Source organism: Gymnoscopelus microlampas (genome assembly GCF_963454915.1).
Source record: "Gymnoscopelus microlampas genome assembly, chromosome: 24".
Classification (NCBI taxonomy): Eukaryota; Metazoa; Chordata; class Actinopteri; order Myctophiformes; family Myctophidae; genus Gymnoscopelus; species Gymnoscopelus microlampas.
In genome coordinates, this window is record NC_139961.1 from 362,380 (window position 1) to 382,379 (window position 20,000).

General features: G+C 41.5%; 2 protein-coding genes across 2 annotated transcripts in view; one reads left to right on the forward strand and one right to left on the reverse strand.

The window, feature by feature from the left end:
- Window positions 1-18,552, reverse strand: part of cd247 (CD247 molecule) — a 30,467-nt gene extending 11,915 nt beyond the window's left edge. Inside the window, exons 1-3 of the mRNA XM_084051350.1 lie at window positions 18,389-18,552; window positions 3,537-3,646; window positions 1,579-1,623 (exon numbers count right to left, since the gene is read on the reverse strand). Coding sequence (XP_083907476.1) covers window positions 1,579-1,623; window positions 3,537-3,646; window positions 18,389-18,446 — 213 coding nt within the window. The 5' untranslated portion in view covers window positions 18,447-18,552. The remainder of the gene's footprint in view (window positions 1-1,578; window positions 1,624-3,536; window positions 3,647-18,388) is intronic.
- LOC311041025 (target of Nesh-SH3-like) overlaps window positions 1-20,000 on the forward strand; it is a gene marked incomplete at its 5' end in the record, with an annotated part of 759,687 nt that overhangs the window by 360,652 nt on the left and 379,035 nt on the right. The window lies entirely within an intron of this gene.

Genomic DNA, 20,000 nt, shown 5'->3' on the forward strand with positions numbered 1-20,000 from the left:
TTCCTTCTCTTGGTACGGATGGATTCACACTGCCGCGTTCCGTTCCCGACTCCGCAGCAATCGGACCCGAGACTATACCTCCCGAGGTGGTTTCGGGTACGGAACGGTGATGCGTTACGGGGAACGGTTCGCTACGTTCACACTACCACAACAACAGCCAAGTGGTCCAGGGTGCGCACCCGGGACCATAGTGTGAAACCGCCACGTGTCACGTGCATTTTTCTCCTGGTCGGTGGGTTATAATAAGTGTTGCTCTGCCTATCTGTTCATTGTAGTTGCGCTCTTCTAGTGCGCTTTGACGTGCCGACGCCGCTGCTGCTCTGCTACTGAGATCCTGCCGGATCTGCTGCCTTTGCTTGCCTATGCTCAGTGGCGTGCACAGACACTTTGAGGGGCAGGTGCTCAAGTAATTTATACTTTTTTTTGTTTACTTAGTCTGCTCTTTTTTCCCTCTACACCTATACCTCTTTGCCAAAAATAGTAGATCTACAAGCCCACAACGCCTCGCAGCGCGAGGCGTTGTGGGCTTGTAGATCTACTATTTTTGGCTAAAGTTCTCCTCAGAAAAGGGATGCTAGGTTTCGAGTGGTTATGGTAAAAAGAAAAATCATATCACATAAAGATTTGGCAGACCCCCTGTAGTAACTCTGAGGACCCCCTAGGGGTCCCGGACCCTCTGTTGAAGACCCCTGCTGTAAACTGGAAAAAAAAAACTTTTTTTTTTCTTTTTTCAAAAGGGCACTTCTGGTCAAGAGGGCAAAGGGCAGGTGCTCTAGCACTACCTAGAGTCTATCTGTGCACGTCCCTGCGTATGCTGCTACCATGAATAGTCTCATCCCACCACCTCCCCGGCATCCACCTGTAGGTTCTGTTTCTAGATCCCCATGGGGGGTTTCATTCATTCCCTGTAAATGCTATTTGGCATGTAACATTCTGTTATTCTCACAGGGAGTGAATGGATTCAGATGCCTGACGCCAAACGATGCTTCCTCATGCTTTCTATATATCTACGCTCAAGCTTGCTTAATAAATATATATTCTAATCCAATCCAAATGTCGTCTGACTGAGATGCCACCCTTTTATAGCCTGTTATAGCGCCACCAGCAGGTCTAATTTAGCAAAACACACATTTTTGGAACAAAATGCCTCAAATCATGAATCTTATTGTGTTGAACAGACATTTAACATGTTCTTAGGGTTAGTATTATTAATATTAGTTGTTATAGAAAATGCTGTACTGTATGTTATGACTGTAAATATGAGTATCCTACTATAATTCTAGTAACCTCTGTCTCTCTGTAGTGGTACGTGTCACAACCCGGTTCTCCTCACTGGCTGGAGCAATCGCTCTGATTTTGCACACGGCCATTGACCATTACCATCTGAACGCAACTGTGAAGCCCGTTTTTCAATCTCATCAAATCTCAGCTTCTTATTAGCGTTTATGTGTCAAACAGTGAAACAATGTCGCCTCCCGGGTTGCCAGATCATGTGCGCATATCCCCCACACGGCTGCGTCGACCGGGTATGGTCTAGTTAATATTAATGTTAGTTATTATAGAATATGTTGTACTTACACTGTAGATGCTGTCCTCTGCTGCTGCTTTGGGCTTTTCAAAGTACTGTGGAGCGCACACACCCACACACACGCACACGCACACACACACACGCACACGCACACGCACACACACACACACACACACACACACACACACACACACACACACACACACACACACACACACACACACAGGGGTTGTCAGACCTTTATATGCCAGAGACACACAAATAGAGACATAATACTGTTTATTATGACCTTAAACAGACCCGTCTGTGTTATCATCAGTGGTGTAAAAAGTACTGAAATGTTTTACTTAAGTAAAAGTATCAATACTGCAATGTAGAAGTACTTCGTTACAAATAAAAGTCCGGAATTCAAAATGTTACTTGAGTAAAAGTACAAAAGTATTGGCATCAAAATGTACTTAAAGTACCAAAAGTAAAAGTACTAAAATGTTTGAAAATAGCCTCTGTAAATACACACTATTTATTTTTTACATTGTGTTTTTTTTTGTGCAAATCTTTGAATATATATATCTATAAAGCAATTGTTTTTTTACTCAAATCTTTGCTTCTGGGGGTCCCTGGAACAATTTTCTTTTGAGATGGGGGTCCGCAGCCAAATACATATCGTTGTGGGGGCTCCTTGACACTGACACTGATATTACAGCAACATCAGTGTTTCAAGAAAACTGTTTTAAACTGATTTAGAAGACATTTGTAGAATCCCCCAGAAGCAACAACATTTTAGTTAGAAATGCTCGCTTTAAATACACATATACATATTCAAAGATTTGCACAAAATTGTTCACGATTTTTCAAAAATAGCAGATCTACAAGCTCATAGCGCGGCACTCGGTGCCGCGCTATGAGCTTGTAGATCTGCTATTTTTTGAATAGCTCAACAAAATCTAAAAATTGACACAGATGCGTTCTCAGGTCTTAAAGAGTTAACTTTATCCTCAATAATACTCGTCCAGGAGAGACATGAATCCATACATAGAGTCTTAATAGAGGCTCACAGAATAAATTCACATGTTACAAACAAGTGACTGCATGGCTCTATGCCATCTAGGGCAGTGGTTCTCAAACCTTTTCATGTCAAGGACCCCCAAATAGACGCTTATTACCCCACTGACCCCCATTTGAAAAGATAAGCCGGGGACCCCAATAAGAGCAGGTTTATACAGCTTTCTAGCAGTGATTCTCAACCATTTTAATTTCAAGGACCCCCCAGTTTAACATGCATTAGGGCTACGGACCCCCATTTAATGACATTTATACCTCTGGGACCCCAATTCATATTGTAAAATCAATGTCAATGTAACTCTGAGAGTGTACAAATGGAACCAAATCCGTTAGGGTCCATTTGGTTCCATTTGTACACTCTCAGAGTTACAGAACCATAAGGGTCCATTTGGTTCCTATCCATCATTTAGCTGGGGACCCCCTGGAACCCCCTCAAGTACCCCTAGGGGTCCCCGGACCCCACTTTGAGAACCAATGATCTAGGGACCTTAAAGGAGGGGTTCACCCCAAAAAAAATGAATTATTTTCTATCAATTGCACACCCTATGAAGCCTTGAATCCATGGATTCTGTTTTTGTTTTTGTGGCATTCCTAAGACAATAATTTGACTCCCGTCTCCTACCGGCTAATGTATCCGGTAGGAGACACGGGGCGGGTTAAGCGAGAGGTGGAGCTATGGCGTCATTGTTTCAGGAAAGAGGCGTCTTTAGGTGTACACACGGAGACGCAGAAACGGCGTTTTCAGAAAAATCCACTCTGGGACCCGTTTTCAAAAAGAAGCGTATTGCGGACCTAAAACGCCGTCTCCGTGTGGACGAAACGCCAAAACCATTACAAACTTATGCGGATTCACCCAAAAACGTCTCCGTGTGGATGTGGCCTTAGAGGTAGAAAACATACTCTCCACCATGCCTAATAATAATAATAATAATAATAATATACAGACCTTCTCCTTGATGAACAGAGCAGTCATCACCAGTCCAAACAGAGCCAGGAATCCATCCAGAATGTAGCACATCTCTGGTTCATACAGCATGGTCCATATTGCCCCGGCATCTACTCAATACAATACAGAGAGGAAGGGGTTAATACTGATGCTTTTATGTCCTACCAGGACCTCTAGTACTGATGCTTTTATGTCCTACCAGGACCTTTAGTACTGATGCTTTTATGTCCTACCAGGACCTTTAGTACTGATGCTTTTATGTCCTACCAGGACCTTTAGTACTGATGCTTTTATGTCCTACCAGGACCTTTAGTACTGATGCTTTTATGTCCTACCAGGACCTCTAGTACTGATGCTTTTATGTCCTACCAGGACCTTTAGTACTAATGGTTTTATGTCCTACCAGGACCTCTAGTACTGATGCTTTTATGTTCCTACCAGGACCTCTAGTACTGATGGTTTTATGTCCTACCAGGACCTTTAGTACTGATGCTTTTATGTCCTACCAGGACCTTTAGTACTAATGGTTTTATGTCCTACCAGGACCTCTAGTACTGATGCTTTTATGTTCCTACCAGGACCTCTAGTACTGATGCTTTTATGTCCTACCAGGACCTCTAGTACTGATGCTTTTATGTCCTACCAGGACCTCTAGTACTGATGGTTTTATGTCCTACCAGGACCTCTAGTACTGATGCTTTTATGTTCCTACCAGGACCTCTAGTACTGATGGTTTTATGTCCTACCAGGACCTCTAGTACTGATGCTTTTATGTTCCTACCAGGACCTCTAGTACTGATGGTTTTATGTCCTACCAGGACCTCTAGTACTGATGCTTTTATGTCCTACCAGGACCTCTAGTACTGATGGTTTTATGTCCTACCAGGACCTTTAGTACTGATGGTTTTATGTCCTACCAGGACCTCTAGTACTGATGCTTTTATGTTCCTACCAGGACCTCTAGTACTGATGGTTTTATGTCCTACCAGGACCTCTAGTACTGATGCTTTTATGTCCTACCAGGACCTCTAGTACTGATGGTTTTATCTCCTACCAGGACCTTTAGTACTGATGGTTTTATGTCCTACCAGGACCTATAGTACTGATGGTTTTATGTCCTACCAGGACCTTTAGTACTAATGGTTTTATGTCCTACCAGGACCTCTAGTACTGATGGTTTTATGTCCTACCAGGACCTTTAGTACTGATGGTTTTATGTCCTACCAGGACCTCTAGTACTGATGCTTTTATGTCCTACCAGGACCTTTAGTACTGATGCTTTTATGTCCTACCAGGACCTTTAGTACTAATGGTTTTATGTCCTACCAGGACCTTTAGTACTGATGGTTTTATCTCCTACCAGGACCTTTAGTACTGATGGTTTTATGTCCTACCAGGACCTTTAGTACTGATGGTTTTATGTCCTACCAGGACCTCTAGTACTGATGCTTTTATGTCCTACCAGGACCTTTAGTACTGATGGTTTTATGTCCTACCAGGACCTCTAGTACTGATGCTTTTATGTCCTACCAGGACCTTTAGTACTGATGCTTTTATGTCCTACCAGGACCTCTAGTACTGATGGTTTTATGTCCTACCAGGACCTCTAGTACTGATGCTTTTATGTCCTACCAGGACCTTTAGTACTGATGGTTTTATGTCCTACCAGGACCTCTAGTACTGATGGTTTTATGTCCTACCAGGACCTCTAGTACTGATGGTTTTATGTCCTACCAGGACCTCTAGTACTGATGCTTTTATGTCCTACCAGGACCTCTAGTACTGATGGTTTTATGTCCTACCAGGACCTCTAGTACTGATGGTTTTATGTCCTACCAGGACCTCTAGTACTGATGGTTTTATGTCCTACCAGGACCTCTAGTACTGATGGTTTTATGTCCTACCAGGACCTCTAGTACTGATGGTTTTATGTCCTACCAGGACCTCTAGTACTGATGGTTTTATGTCCTACCAGGACCTCTAGTACTGATGCTTTTATGTCCTACCAGGACCTTTAGTACTGATGCTTTTATGTTCCTACCAGGACCTCTAGTACTGATGGTTTTATGTCCTACCAGGACCTCTAGTACTGATGGTTATATGTCCTACCAGGACCTCTAGTACTGATGGTTATATGTCCTACCAGGACCTCTAGTACTGATGGTTTTATGTCCTACCAGGACCTTTAGTACTGATGCTTTTATGTCCTACCAGGACCTCTAGTACTGATGCTTTTATGTCCTACCAGGACCTCTAGTACTGATGGTTTTATGTCCTACCAGGACCTCTAGTACTGATGGTTTTATGTCCTACCAGGACCTCTAGTACTGATGCTTTTATGTCCTACCAGGACCTCTAGTACTGATGCTTTTATGTCCTACCAGGACCTCTAGTACTGATGCTTTTATGTCCTACCAGGACCTCTAGTACTGATGGTTTTATGTCCTACCAGGACCTCTAGTACTGATGGTTTTATGTCCTACCAGGACCTCTAGTACTGATGCTTTTATGTCCTACCAGGACCTCTAGTACTGATGCTTTTATGTCCTACCAGGACCTCTAGTACTGATGCTTTTATGTCCTACCAGGACCTCTAGTACTGATGCTTTTATGTCCTACCAGGACCTCTAGTACTGATGCTTTTATGTCCTACCAGGACCTCTAGTACTGATGGTTTTATGTCCTACCAGGACCTCTAGTACTGATGCTTTTATGTCCTACCAGGACCTCTAGTACTGATGCTTTTATGTCCTACCAGGACCTCTAGTACTGATGCTTTTATGTCCTACCAGGACCTTTAGTACTGATGGTTATAACAGGGTCGTAAAGGGTTAAGGTTGTGAGTCTCGCTCACAGACACACCACAGAGAGAGAGGGGGGGGGGCGGGGGGTAACCACAATGTGCCTTCACTGTGTGTGTGTGTGTGTGTGTGTGTGTGTGTGTGTGTGTGTGTGTGTGTGTGTGTGTGTGTGTGTGTGTGTGTGTGTGTGTGTGTGTGTGTGTGTGTGTGTGTGTGTGTGTCTGTTACAACTATGTCAGCGGTTTTCTCAGCTGCTGATAGTGCAGGGCCTCACACACGCACGCACACGCACACACACACACACACGCACACACACACACAGACACACACACACACACACACACACACACACACACACACACACACACACACACACACACACACACACACACACACACACACACAGGTGCTACAGGCTGAGATAGAAGTCTTGTAATCTGCACAGAACATCCTAGTATCTGTGTCTGTGTGTGACCCCCAGGGGTACTTGAGGGAGTTCCAGGGGGTCCACAGCTACATGATATATAGGAACCAAATGGACCCTTATGGGTCTGTAACTCTGAGAGTGTACAAATGGAACCAAATGGACCCTTATGGGTCTGTAACTCTGAGAGTGTACAAATGGAACCAAATGGACCCTTATGGGTCCATTTGGTTCCATTTGTACACTCTCAGAGTTACATTAACATTGATTTTACAATATAAATTGCGGTCCAAGTGGTAGAAATGCCATTAAATGGGGGTCTGTAGCCCTAATGCATGTCAAACTGGGGGTCCTTGAAATTAAAATGGTTGAGAATCACTGCTAGAGCCGTAAAAAATATTCTCTTATGGGGGTACCTGGCATATCTTTTCAAATGGGGGTCCGCGGGCTAATAAGTGTCAATTTGGGGGTCCTTGACATGAAAAAGTTTGAGAACCACTGAACTAGTCCCTCCACGTGCCAGAGCATCTCCTCTCCCCCGGGCCCGGCAGAGTAGTTCCGGACAAGCGTATTGAGTGGCCCCTGTCTTTCCCTATTTAGGACTGACTGTGGGTAGATACCTGGGACGTAAGTCGGGGTTTGATCGAACCCTGGCTGGGTCACCTGGGTGAGGGTGTATGTTACGAGACCCGAGGCAGGCAGGCAGACAGGCACACAGACGGAAGGACGAGGAGTAAAGAGCTTCGGGTCGCATTCGAACCCGAGTCCACTGCACAAACACTGAGTCTTAATGGTGGACAGTAGAGACTGAACCCGAGCCCAACTACAACCACTCAATAAACAGCCTCTATACACAGAACATGGGCCTCTTCCTTACTTCCTTCAGGTGTTACAATGATGCTAATGAAGGCTCTGTTCCATTCTGGTTGTTACAATGACACTAATGAAGGCTCTGTTCCATTCTGGTTGTTACAATGATACTAATGAAGGCTCTGTTCCATTCTGGTTGTTACAATGATACTAATGAAGGCTCTGTTCCATTCTGGTTGTTACAATGACACTAATGAAGGCTCTGTTCCATTCTGGTTGTTACAATGATACTAATGAAGGCTCTGTTCCATTCTGGTTGTTACAATGATACAAATGAAGGCTCTGTTCCATTCTGGTTGTTACAATGATACTAATGAAGGCTCTGTTCCATTCTGGTTGTTACAATGACACTAATGAAGGCTCTGTTCCATTCTGATTGTTACAATGATACTAATGAAGGCTCTGTTCCATTCTGGTTGTTACAATGATACTAATGAAGGCTCTGTTCCATTCTGGTTGTTACAATGATACTAATGAAGGCTCTGTTCCATTCTGGTTGTTACAATTATACTAATGAAGGCTCTGTTCCATTCTGGTTGTTACAATGATGCTAATGAAGGCTCTGTTCCATTCTGGTTGTTACAATGATGCTAATGAAGGCTCTGTTCCATTCTGGTTGTTACAATGACACTAATGAAGGCTCTGTTCCATTCTGGTTGTTACAATGATACTAATGAAGGCTCTGTTCCATTCTGGTTGTTACAATGACACTAATGAAGGCTCTGTTCCATTCTGGTTGTTACAATGATACTAATGAAGGCTCTGTTCCATTCTGGTTGTTACAATGACACTAATGAAGGCTCTGTTCCATTCTGGTCAAACAGAGTCAGTGTGTTGACTCACTGGAAACACTCTGCTACACCAGTGGGTCTCAAAGTGTGGTCCAGGGACCCTCATGGGTCCTTGAGGAGGTTCCACATGGACCCTTAAAGGTATGTAACTCTGAGAGTGTACACATTTTGTACACTCTCAGAGTTATGGAGGTTGTTGATATTAAAGGTTTGATAACCACTGTGTTACATTAAATGGAACAGAACCACTGTTAGAACCACTGTGTTACACTAAATGGAACAGAGCCTTCATCAGAACCACTGTGTTACACTAAATGGAACAGAGCCTTCATTAGAACCACTGTGTTACACTAAATGGAACAGAGCCTTCATTAGAACCACTGTGTTACATTAAATGGAACAGAACCACTGTTAGAACCACTGTGTTACACTAAATGGAACAGAGCCTTCATCAGAACCACTGTGTTACACTAAATGGAACAGAGCCTTCATCAGAACCACTGTGTTACACTAAATGGAACAGAGCCTTCATCAGAACCACTGTACTACACTAAATGGAACAGAGCCTTCATTAGAACCACTGTGTTACACTAAATGGAACAGAGCCTTCATCAGAACCACTGTGTTACACTAAATGGAACAAAGCCTTCAGTAGAACCACTGTGTTACACTAAATGGAACAGAGCCTTCATTAGAACCACTGTGTTACACTAAATGGAACAGAGCCTTCATCAGAACCACTGTGTTACACTAAATGGAACAGAGCCTTCATTAGAACCACTGTGTTACACTAAATGGAACAAAGCCTTCATTAGAACCACTGTGTTACACTAAATGGAACAGAGCCTTCATCAGAACCACTGTGTTACACTAAATGGAACAGAGCCTTCATTAGAACCACTGTGTTACATTAAATGGAACAGAACCACTGTTAGAACCACTGTGTTACACTAAATGGAACAGAGCCTTCATCAGAACCACTGTGTTACACTAAATGGAACAGAGCCTTCATCAGAACCACTGTGTTACACTAAATGGAACAGAGCCTTCATCAGAACCACTGTGTTACACTAAATGGAACAGAGCCTTCATCAGAACCACTGTACTACACTAAATGGAACAGAGCCTTCATTAGAACCACTGTGTTACACTAAATGGAACAGAGCCTTCATCAGAACCACTGTGTTACACTAAATGGAACAGAGCCTTCATTAGAACCACTGTGTTACACTAAATGGAACAAAGCCTTCATTAGAACCACTGTGTTACACTAAATGGAACAGAGCCTTCATCAGAACCACTGTGTTACACTAAATGGAACAGAGCCTTCATTAGAACCACTGTGTTACATTAAATGGAACAGAACCACTGTTAGAACCACTGTGTTACACTAAATGGAACAGAGCCTTCATCAGAACCACTGTGTTACACTAAATGGAACAGAGCCTTCATCAGAACCACTGTGTTACACTAAATGGAACAGAGCCTTCATCAGAACCACTGTGTTACACTAAATGGAACAGAGCCTTCATCAGAACCACTGTACTACACTAAATGGAACAGAGCCTTCATTAGAACCACTGTGTTACACTAAATGGAACAGAGCCTTCATCAGAACCACTGTGTTACACTAAATGGAACAGAGCCTTCATTAGAACCACTGTGTTACACTAAATGGAACAAAGCCTTCATTAGAACCACTGTGTTACACTAAATGGAACAAAGCCTTCATTAGAACCACTGTGTTACACTAAATGGAACAGAGCCTTCATTAGAACCACTGTGTTACACTAAATGGAACAAAGCCTTCATTAGAACCACTGTGTTACACTAAATGGAACAGAGCCTTCATTAGAACCACTGTGTTACACTAAATGGAACAGAGCCTTCATTAGAACCACTGTGTTACACTAAATGGAACAAAGCCTTCATTAGAACCACTGTGTTACACTAAATGGAACAGAGCCTTCATTAGAACCACTGTGTTACAATAAATGGAACAGAGCCTTCATTAGAACCACTGTGTTACACTAAATGGAACAGAGCCTTCATTAGAACCACTGTGTTACACTAAATGGAACAGAGCCTTCATTAGAACCACTGTACTACACTAAATGGAACAGAGCCTTCATTAGAACCACTGTGTTACACTAAATGGAACAGAGCCTTCATTAGAACCACTGTGTTACACTAAATGGAACAGAGCCTTCATTAGAACCACTGTGTTACACTAAATGGAACAGAGCCTTCATTAGAACCACTGTGTTACACTAAATGGAACAGAGCCTTCATTAGAACCACTGTACTACACTAAATGGAACAGAGCCTTCATTAGAACCACTGTGTTACACTAAATGGAACAGAGCCTTCATCAGAACCACTGTGATACACTAAATGGAACAGAGCCTTCAGTAGAACCACTGTGTTACACTAAATGGAACAGAGCCTTCATCAGAACCACTGTGCTACACTAAATGGAACAGAGCCTTCATTAGAACCACTGTGTTACACTAAATGGAACAGAGCCTTCATCAGAACCACTGTGTTACACTAAATGGAACAGAGCCTTCATTAGAACCACTGTGTTACACTAAATGGAACAGAGCCTTCATCAGAACCACTGTGCTACACTAAATGGAACAGAGCCTTCATCAGAACCACTGTGTTACACTAAATGGAACAGAGCCTTCATCAGAACCACTGTGTTACACTAAATGGAACAGAGCCTTCATCAGAACCACTGTGCTACACTAAATGGAACAGAGCCTTCATTAGAACCACTGTGTTACACTAAATGGAACAGTTAGAACCACTGTGCTACACTAAATGGAACAGAGCCTTCATTAGAACCACTGTGTTACACTAAATGGAACAGAGCCTTCATCAGAACCACTGTGCTACACTAAATGGAACAGAGCCTTCATCAGAACCACTGTGTTACACTAAATGGAACAGAGCCTTCATCAGAACCACTGTGCTACACTAAATGGAACAGAGCCTTCATCAGAACCACTGTGTTACACTAAATGGAACAGAGCCTTCATTAGAACCACTGTGTTACACTAAATGGAACAAAGCCTTCATTAGAACCACTGTGTTACACTAAATGGAACAGAGCCTTCATTAGAACCACTGTGTTACACTAAATGGAACAGAGCCTTCATCAGAACCACTGTGTTACACTAAATGGAACAGAGCCTTCATTAGAACCACTGTGTTACACAGGGTTGAGCTGTAGGGGGTATGGGGGGGTACGGCGTACCCTTAGTTCTGACACTGTGGGAGCTGGGGGCGCGCGTGCACGTACCGTCAGCGGCGGTCTTTAACGCCATATTTAAAGTTTAAAAACAATAGCCTTTCAAGGTTCGTGCCGTCAGTGGCGAGCCGTTCTCAATAGCGTCTACCTGGCTGCTTTGCATAACATTAGGCTACTCGAGAAAAGACACAGACTTGAATTGAATGTGTTACATTCCTCTAACAATGACAGACAACATCTCTGCACTGCAAGGTGTGAAGGGGATCGCTTAGCAGAGGACCCAGTTCTCTGAGACAAGACAAAGACAAGTTGTCTGATTATTTTAAGTAGGCCTACTTATGTGTGGGTGAGTCTATGTAAAGGGCTTTTATATAAAATTAAAAGGAAAATAAAATAATTCATTTGAAAAAAAAAAAAAAACAACAAATTAACAATGCAGCAATACAACAAAATAATAATACATATGATTACATTAATAATCACATGTTGAATACAGTATTTCAACTAGCACTGAGCTGAGTGGCTATGTGCGCACGTTTAGTTCAAAAATCCACAGCTCACCACTGGTGTTACACTAAATGGAACAGAGCCTTCATCAGAACCACTGTGCTACACTAAATGGAACAGAGCCTTCATCAGAACCACTGTGTTACACTAAATGGAACAGAGCCTTCATTAGAACCACTGTGTTACACTAAATGGAACAGAGCCTTCATCAGAACCACTGTGTTACACTAAATGGAACAGAGCCTTCATCAGAACCACTGTGCTACACTAAATGGAACAGAGCCTTCATTAGAACCACTGTGTTACACTAAATGGAACAGAGCCTTCATCAGAACCACTGTGTTACACTAAATGGAACAGAGCCTTCATTAGAACCACTGTGTTACACTAAATGGAACAGAGCCTTCATTAGAACCACTGTGTTACACTAAATGGAACAGAGCCTTCATCAGTATCATAGAAGTAAGGAGGAGGACCAGTTTGTGCTGTAAAGTGTAAACGGAGCCTCTTGAAGAAACGAGAAAACAATCAAATGTAAAAACACTTAGAAAGAGTTTAAGGCGGCCTCTTTCTTTTCTTTAAACTCAATTAATTAAGTAGATCTAGCATCCTATAGTGAATAGTTTAATGTACACATTATTATTATTGATTTATCATATATTATACTGTTAGACTTGGATTACCTATGATCCTAGATTACTATTATTATTATTATTATTATTATTATTATTATTATTATTATTATTATTATTATTATTATATTACTATTATATATTATGATCCTAGATTACTATTACATTATTACAGTGGTGGAAAGTAACTAAGTGCATTTACTTAAGTACTGTACTTAAAGGGTAAGACCACTTTGGTAGAGGTTTGGGTTGTGTAGTTACCTTGCCATGATGTAACTCCAAAGGTGGGCAAGAAATAAAAAATAATTGCTCCATTGATTAGAAATTGATAATTCAAAATATGCTCCTCATTGACTTACATTGTATGGTAAAACAGCTCTCAAAGTCACTCTTTTAGCACATAAATGAACCCAAACATAGCTGATTCAGACAATATAGAGCATCACCAAACCCAGTACTGTTTGTTTTTTTAATAAAAATGTCAACTCCCTGTTGATTTTACTATTTGAAGATCTGGATCCGGATCCGCCGATCCAGTCCGGGTTTTCTACTTGTTAAAAATGGCAAAATCAACAGAAAGTTAACATTTTTATTTTAAAAAAAAACAGTACTGGGTATGGTGATGTTCTATATTGTCTGAATCAGCTACGTTTGGGTTCATTTATGTGCTAAAAGAGTGACTTTGAGAGCTGTTTCACCGTACAATGTAAGTCAATGAGGAGCATATTTTGAATTATCAATTTCTAATCAATGGAGCAATTTTTTTTTATTTCTTGCCCACCTTTGGAGTTACATCATGGCAAGGTAACTACACAACCCAAACCTCTACCACAGTGGTCTTGCCCTTTAAGTACAATGTTGAGGTATTTGTACTTTACTTGAGTAGTTCCAATTTCCAATACTTTTACTTCTGCTCCACTACATCTCAGAGGCAAATGTTGTACTTTTACTCCACTACAATTATTTGAAAACTTTAGTTACTAGTTACTTTTCATGTGTAAACTATGATATTATGAAACATACATTAACCACTTTAGCCCTATTTCATACCTAGGCTATTTGAAAATAGCCGATCTACAAGCTCACAACGCGTCGCATGGCTATTTTCAAATATTTAGTACTTTTACTTTTGGTACTTTAAGTACTGATAAATGACTAAATAGTAAATTGTCACAACATATTTTTTATAAATATTCCTTTATGTTTCCTATAATAATAATAATAATAATGAAAAAAATAATACGTTGTGAGCTTGTAGATCTGGTATTCGGTGGTGTTTGTTTGTGTCGCCCCTGACTCCAAACATATAAATACACACACCTCTATCTCTACATCTGTACACACACACACACACACACACACACACACACACACACACACACACACACACACACACACACACACACACACACACACACACACACACACACACACACACACACACACACACACACACACACACACACACACCAGGTGCTTAACCACACATAATGTTTTTTAAATATATTTTTTCATGTAAATTAAGCAGTTACACACACACACACACACACACACACACACGCCACACATAAACACCATGTAGACAAACACACACACACACACACACACACACACACACACACACACACACACACACACACACACACACACACACACACACACACACACACACACACACACACACACACACACACACACATACACACGCGTCGTGTGATGATAAATCACGTGACACAGAAATGTTTACGTCGACATGTTTCCATTCTGATAAAAAAACTCCTACATTCAAACTCTGAGTTTGAAACATTAAAGCTAATTATAAATAAGACATTAAAACAGAGTTTAATTAAACATTTACAACTAACAGGGTTCCCACATATTTTTACCACTGAATTTCCAAAACTTTTCCAGAATATTTAACCCAATTTCCAGGCCTGTAGAACAATCATTCAGCGCAATAATGAGTCTCTTACTCCTATGTGCAATGCCCAAAGACAGGCAGTGTAGCAAAAATAAACCATAGAATGGTACAATTCCATTTTCGTGCCAAATTTACTAACTACGCATCACGCTGCAGCAAATTGTGAGCTTGTAGATCTGTTATTTTTGTCACATCCGGTATACATTAGGCTGCAATCACGCAGCCCGTTTGGATATTTTTATATCATTATACAACATATTTTGTGTAATGTTGTAGATGTTTTGGAAGAAAATTGTATTAACAAAATCAATAGCCAAAAACAATACATAGCCAAATACTTTTCCAGGACCCTTGATCAATTCCAGGACCCTAGACAAATTCCAAATCTTTTCCAGGACTGGAAAAAGATTTTTCTAATTTCAAAATATTTCCAGGAATTTCGTGACCGTGGGGACCCTGAACTAATTATAGCAACTTTTAAGAAATACTTCACTGACAATCACTGACTTCAATAACTCACCATTATATTATAACAGTGTGAGTTTACTTTATGTGGATTATGTGGATCAGTGGTTCTCAAACTTCTTCATGTCAAGGACCCCCGAATTGACACTTATTACCCCACGTACCCCCATTTGAAAAGATAAGCCAGGGACCCCCATAAGAGAAGGTTTTTACGGCTCTCTAGCAGTGATTCTCAACCATTTTAATTTCAAGGACCCCCCCAGTTTGACATGCATTATAGGCTACGGACCCCCATTTAATGGCATTTATACCTCTGGGACCCCAATTCATATTGTAAAATCAATGTTAATTTAACTCTGAGAGTGTACAAATGGAGTCTCAGAGTTACAGACCCATAAGGGTCCATTTGGTTCCATTTGTACACACTCAGAGTTACAGACCCATAAGGGTCCATTTGGTTCCGGCTACCGGCTGATGTATCCGGTAGGAGACACAAAGTAGAATCTTTGTGTCTCCTACCGGAAATACACCCGGGCATCAAATTATTGCGACAAAAGACAAAATATATCCATGTATTCAAGGCTTCATGGGGTGTGCAATTGATAACTTCTCAGATTTTTGGTGTTTGCAAAAAGACTGCTTTCCATAAGCTTGTAAAAGTTGACCCTCCCTCGGTCTAGGGTGGTCATAGCTGAATGGGTAGAGAGTCCCCCTGGGAAACTTAAAGGAGGAGTTCACCCAAAAAATGATTTATTTTCTATCAATTGCACACCCCATGAAGCCTTGAATACATGGATATATTTTGTTTTTTGTCGCAATGATTTGATGCCCGGGTGTATTTCCGGTAGGAGACACAAAGATTCTACTTTGTGTCTCCTACCGGATACATTAGCCGGTAGGTAGTGATAACTGCCATTAAGCTACAAGATTGGAAGGGTTATCATACCAAAATATAAACTAGAGACATGTAGGAAGACAAAAATAGTATACATAAACTTTAAGGTCACCTTAGGTGGTACCAAAATCTGGCTTGGCCCCTGGACTATCTAACTGCTTCTGATGAGCTGGTTGGTGCCTTGGCTTGGATGTGTGTGTGTGTGTGTGTGTGTGTGTGTGTGTGTGTGTGTGTGTGTGTGTGTGTGTGTGTGTGTGTGTGTGTGTGTGTGTGTGTGTGTGTGTGTGTGTGTGTGTGTGTGTGTGTATATATATATATATATATATATATATATATAGTATTCATATATATTTCACACTCACTCCAGAGACACATTCTGTACAGAAACCTTTTATCTCCGTATTTTTTTTCACTTTTTTGAATTGGAATCCTGAAAAGTAACATTTTGATTTAATTTTGAATGCATTTAGTTAATATACTTATGTTAGCTTTACAATAGAATGTTAATACTAGTCATTAAGCTACTAATATAGACTGAAGTCATTAAAGCGGGTCATGTTTACATGTTAGGAATCATAACAGCTGAAATCAAAAATATATCACTATTCTGATATTAACCTGTGGGCCGCATTAAGTGAAGTTGGGGGCCGCATGGCATGTGGCCCCCCGGGCCGCATGTGGCCCACGTATGAATACTGGCGCCTGACGTATAGGTGGTTCTGTTACATCTTTGTAAAGTTAGTGTTAGTAAAAGTTAGTAAAAAGCAGGTGAAAGAGCAACGTGAGCAGTCAGTGACTGCAGCTGACTGACACCGTAGCCATGGTTGCGCCACACACAGGCCAGCGCTCCGTGGATTTGTCTATATTTTTTTTTAAACCAAACATTTTTTAACTCAAATCTCTGCTTCTAGGGGTCCCTGGGACCAAATATGTAGAGATGGGGGTTCACGACCAAATACATATAATGTTGGGGGGTCCTTGACATGAAATAGTTTGAGAACCACTGATATATAAACATATGTCTTTCAGAAGATTTTGAGAAATAAAATATATATATATATATATTAATATTGATAGTTGACCAAATAGACCCTTACAGATCTGACACTCTGAGTCTGTCTGTCTGTCTGTCTGTCTGTCTGTCTGTCTGTCTGCCTGCCTGCCTGCCTGCCTGCCTGCCTGTGTGTCTGTCTGCCTGTCTGTCTGTCCGTCTGTCTGTCTGCCTGCCTGTCTGTCTGTCTGCCTGTGTGTCTGTCTGCCTGTCTGCCTGCCTTTGAAGCTGTAGTCAGTGTCTCATCTTTGTGTCAAAGATGGCGAACGGTTTCATGAACAACGGCGTCATGTTTCATATAAAACACCTTAAAACCACCATCAGAGAGTTTTAAAACACAAGACCTTAAAACCACCATCAGAGAGTTTTAAAACACTCATAAACAATGACAGCGCATTAAAATATAAAACATAAAGTATAAATAAAGAGCGTGTACAACGATACTCTCTCAGACAAAACGTTCCGCTCCGTCAACGTGTTTCAAACGTTTTCAAAGGTTTTCAAAACTAGCACCAAACAAACTGCCTCTACAAGCTCTCTCTGCTAAAGCCATGAAAAAGCATGTAAAGTAGAAATATGGATAAAATAATAACACTAATACTAATATTACTGATAGGATGTATGTCTATATGAATAATATGCTGTAGGATACGTATTGTTATTGTTAAATATGTCTGAATGATTCTGTATTTATTGTTAAATATGATTCTGTCGTTCAAACAAAGAATTCACGACTTTTCAAATGTCTGAAAAGACATCAATGAATTATTGTGATATAAAATGAATTATTGTGATATCAAATGCTGTGGATTAATTTGTAATTAAAATAAAAGGCCAGAATGAGGTGGATAAACAGACTTTATTGTCTGTATTATATTAAATTAAATTAAATTCTGTATCGTACCAAAATATATATATTTGAATAAAAACTCAAACTCAGTTCTGTCCCGTAAGAGTCTGTCTGTCTGTCTGTCTGTCTGTCTGTCTGTCTGTGGTTCTTCATTATAATATAATATTGTAATAATATAATTCATAAATACATGTAATTTAATTATTATTAATCATTTTAAATCATGAAATAATGATGATATAACATATGAACGCTATGCTGGTGACCTGTGACCTGTGTGTGTGTGTGTGTGTGTGTGTGTGTGTGTGTGTGTGTGTGTGTGTGTGTGTGTGTGTGTGTGTGTGTGTGTGTGTGTGTGTGTGTGTGTGTGTGTGTGTGTGTGTACGTACCTGCACAGGGAAAGCCAGCGGTCAGAAGCAGCAGTTTGGACGCCTGTTTGAGAGCCATGATGTGTCTGTCTGTCTGTCTGTCTGTCTGTCTGTCTGTCTGTCTGTGAGTGTGTATGTGAGTCTGTGTAAGAGAGAGAGAGAGAGAGAGAGAGAGAGAGAGTGTGTTAGCGTGTTAACGGTGGCGTGTGAACTAAGCTAGGAGAAGACAAGTAGCAAAGTGACTCGCCTTCCACAGGAAGTGGTGACGCACGCACACACACACACACACACACACACACACACACACACACACACACACACACACACACACACACACACACACACACACACACACACACACACACACACACACACACACACACACACACACACACACACACACACACACACATTAGGTGTTGAGCCGACTCTGCCATCTACAGGTGTTGAGCTGAGCTGAAACATGAATGTAAACATGATGACACGTCTGTGAGCCTCTCTGTGAACAACACAGTGTTATACAACATGTGGGGGTCCCTGCTTCATCTCTGTCTCGACTAAAGGGTCCCCGAAGGCTCCCTAAAAAAGAGCCCATGGATGGACAAGACCCTAGAATATTAACATATAGATATTACATTACAGTCATTTATCAGACGCTTTTATCCAATAAGTGTATTCAACATAGGTAGGGAACGAAAACTACTAATCACCAGAAGTCTGAAGTGCATTTCCTGTAAAAACAAGCAACCAAGAGTATACCTATAGCGCTAAGGTAAAAGTGCTATATATCAGCTACCTACTGTCTTAAACACATGAGATAAAATAGCTAAATCAAATGAGCAGGAGCTAATAGATCCAATACAGCAATACAACAATAGTTCCTACAACTAGTTAACAACAAGTAGGCCAGACAAAGAGGAAGGGTAGTGTTTCCTGAAGAGGTGGGTTTTCAGCCTGCGGCGAAAGATGGGCAGTGACTCTGCTGTCCTGACATCAGTGACTCTGCTGTCCTGACATCAGTGACTCTGCTGTCCGGACATCAGTGTCTCTGCTGTCCTGACATCAGTGACTCTGCTGTCCTGACATCAGTGTCTCTGCTGTCCTGACATCAGTGTCTCTGCTGTCCTGACATCAGTGACTCTGCTGTCCTGACATCAGTGACTCTGCTGTCCTGACATCAGTGTCTCTGCTGTCTGCTGTCCTGACATCAGTGTCTCTACTGTCCTGACATCAGTGACTCTGCTGTCCTGACATCAGTGACTCTGCTGTCCTGACATCAGTGACTCTGCTGTCCTGACATCAGTGTCTCTGCTGTCCTGACATCAGTGACTCTGCTGTCCTGACATCAGTGTCTCTGCTGTCCTGACATCAGTGACTCTGCTGTCCTGACATCAGTGTCTCTGCTGTCCTGACATCAGTGTCTCTACTGTCCTGACATCAGTGACTCTGCTGTCCTGACATCAGTGACTCTGCTGTCCTGACATCAGTGTCTCTGCTGTCCTGACATCAGTGGGAAGTTCATTCCACCACTGTGGGGCCAGAACGGAAAAAAGTTGTGACCGTGTCGATCGACCAGAAGGACCCTTGAGTGGCGAGGGAATCAGTCGCCCCGAGGCGGCAGACCGAAGTGGTC